Source organism: Arachis ipaensis, chromosome B03 (genome assembly GCF_000816755.2).
Source record: "Arachis ipaensis cultivar K30076 chromosome B03, Araip1.1, whole genome shotgun sequence".
Lineage (NCBI taxonomy): Eukaryota > Viridiplantae > Streptophyta > Magnoliopsida > Fabales > Fabaceae > Arachis > Arachis ipaensis.
In genome coordinates, this window is record NC_029787.2 from 6,024,538 (window position 1) to 6,027,160 (window position 2,623).

Below are 2,623 nucleotides of genomic sequence, written 5' to 3' on the forward strand. Positions count from 1 at the left end.
TTTAAAATACTTAAAATTTATTAAAAAAATTAGATATCAAATTATAAATACCATAGAATTTACCTAATAATTGTACGTTAGCAAATCGTATAAAAAAATAGAAAAATATAGGTAGACAAAAAAAATATTAAACAATGTGAACAATGAATGTATTGGATGTTCATTTCACTAGATGTGTGGATGGTTATTCTAATATTAAGATTTAGGTAGGTAATTTAGAAGTACAGTATGTTTTTATTTAATTGATAGTTGTTCATATTGTTTAAAAAAATTATTGGTTATTTAGCGTTACCCAAAAAATATATGGGTCTGTTTTTGGTGAGTCCAAGTGTCTTTGGACATTTCTAATGCACCAAGTCTTTTTGGCAAAATTTAACCAAATAAAAAATAGATTAATTAGATTAATCTGTCTAACTATGAATTAATATCTGATTGAATCTGTTGAGCATTTCATTTCATGAGCTTATCTTTTAAAAAAAAAAAAAGATCCATTTAAAATAGGTAAATGATTTAGCCCGACTACCTTGATACATTTTGACAATTCCACTTGACAATACCTTGGAAACACTATGGATTCATATGGTAGTAGGTGTTTCAAAAGTTTTCATCAACAGCGAAAATGGCCATGTTTATTACATTATTATTTGGAGTATGATTACCATTATTGGTCATTCATATAAATGGCCATGTTTATTACATTATTTGGAGTATGATTACCATTATTATTACATCGAGAAATAAGTCTAATTTTTTTTAAGAAAATCCCTAAACCAATGACCAGAAAGTTTTTGGTGCCTTTTCAAATTATCTTTATAGTCAACAAAGTTTATTCCAAAACGCACGGTGTAGCCATTAAACCATTCAAAGTTGTCCAACAATGACCATGCAAAATACCCTTTTACGTTCGCACCATCCCTACAATAATAAAAGCCAATAATTAAACAAATCGAATAAAACAATTTTTTTTCGCGATATCTTCTAATTCGAAAAGTTAAAAACTAAGTAGTAATTAGTATCAATCAACCTAAAAAGTTTATAAATCGAATAAGAGATACCAAAATATAACTATGAAGTTAAAAACTTACTTGATTGCGGTTGAAACATAATAAAGGTGGCGATAATGGTAATCAATTCTAAAAGTATCGATAAGGGCCTCTTCAAGTGATAGTGTTGGATCATTGAACTCATCAATACCATTTTCTGTGATGTAAATTAAAGGGTTGTTATATGTTTTCGTTATGTACAACAATAGTTCTTCAATTCCCTTTGGATAGACATATAGCCAAGATGAAGCAGCCTGTGTACATTTTGGATTTATTAATTATGATTCATAAAATAAATACATAATAATATAGTAAACAAATTAACATACAAATAATAATGAAGGAGAATCGTGCATACATACCCTTGGCCCAATGGGTATCCCATTTCGCTCACCTGCATAAAAAAGAAAAGGAAAAAAAAGTGCATTTTTTGTTTCAATAATATTTATTTTTTAATAGGTTTAATTATTCCGTCATTTTCTATAATTTTATCAAATTTTTAATTAGGTTTTTATATATATATTTTTTAATTAGGTCTCTATACCAAATCAAATTTTGTAAGTAAATCCCTACCATGACAAAAACATTGAAATTAATGGAATCTTTTGTTAAACTATACAAAATATTCAGTCAAGTATTATACGACATATTCGTTTTGTTTAACAAAATATTCTGTTAATTCTAACATTTTTGTCACGGTAGGATCTTAATTACAAAATCTGATATGGTACGATATACGAACTCGATCAAAAAAAAAAATATAGAGACCTAATTGAAAATTTAATAAAATTATAGGACCAACATAGTAATTAAACATTTTTAATATACCAAAAGATTTATAAAAAAATGAAACATTTTATCTTAAAGTGTACTTACTTGTCAAATTGACATGTTGATCGGTCCAATAGGTAGGATCGGTGTCATTGTTTGGATGGAATAAATGAGCAGCATAATTAGAAGTGTAATAATTGAGTCCAATAAAATCAAATGAACCTATAAGTTGCTTAGATTGCTCTTCGGTGAAATTTGGTAGCCGGCTCCCCACATACTTCTCCATGGATCTTGGATACTTTCCTCTTGTTATTGGTTCCATAAACCTGATGTATGTGTGTGTATATATATGATATTTCTTTTCAATTTGAAAATTTTTATGTTATTATGAAACTATTACCCTAATCTAGTGTATATATATGTTGAACCTTAGATGAATATCAAGAATTTATTATATATAATACAAGAGGTTACTGTTTCAAAACCAATTAGAAAGTCAACAAAGTTCAGTAGTCAATCTTAGTCAATAACTAATCATTTGATTGTATTGTATTGCCTTTTACACATTTTTTTAAAAATAAAATTAAATATTAGACATATAACTATTTATGTGTCTCTTCTTATTATCAGTTTAAACTTTTGAAAAAAGTTATTTCATAATATGATATCAGAATCTCTGATTAAAATGTTTAGAGTTTGATCATTGTTCGACTCAAAAAGAAAAAAAAATTTAACATAAGACAAATTATAAAGAGAGAAAATATATGCAAAATTTAAGTAAATCCAAAAATAGACCTTTGCTTAAAAGA

General features: G+C 26.6%; 1 protein-coding gene across 1 annotated transcript in view; it reads right to left on the minus strand.

Annotated features, from left to right (window-relative positions):
- LOC107628997 (beta-glucosidase 12) overlaps positions 548 to 2,623 on the minus strand; it is a 5,423-nt gene continuing 3,347 nt past the window's right edge. Inside the window, exons 9-12 of the mRNA XM_016331661.2 lie at positions 1,920 to 2,140; positions 1,406 to 1,437; positions 1,086 to 1,297; positions 548 to 915 (exon numbers count right to left, since the gene is read on the minus strand). Of these exons, the coding sequence (XP_016187147.1) occupies positions 744 to 915; positions 1,086 to 1,297; positions 1,406 to 1,437; positions 1,920 to 2,140 (637 nt within the window). The 3' untranslated portion in view covers positions 548 to 743. The remainder of the gene's footprint in view (positions 916 to 1,085; positions 1,298 to 1,405; positions 1,438 to 1,919; positions 2,141 to 2,623) is intronic.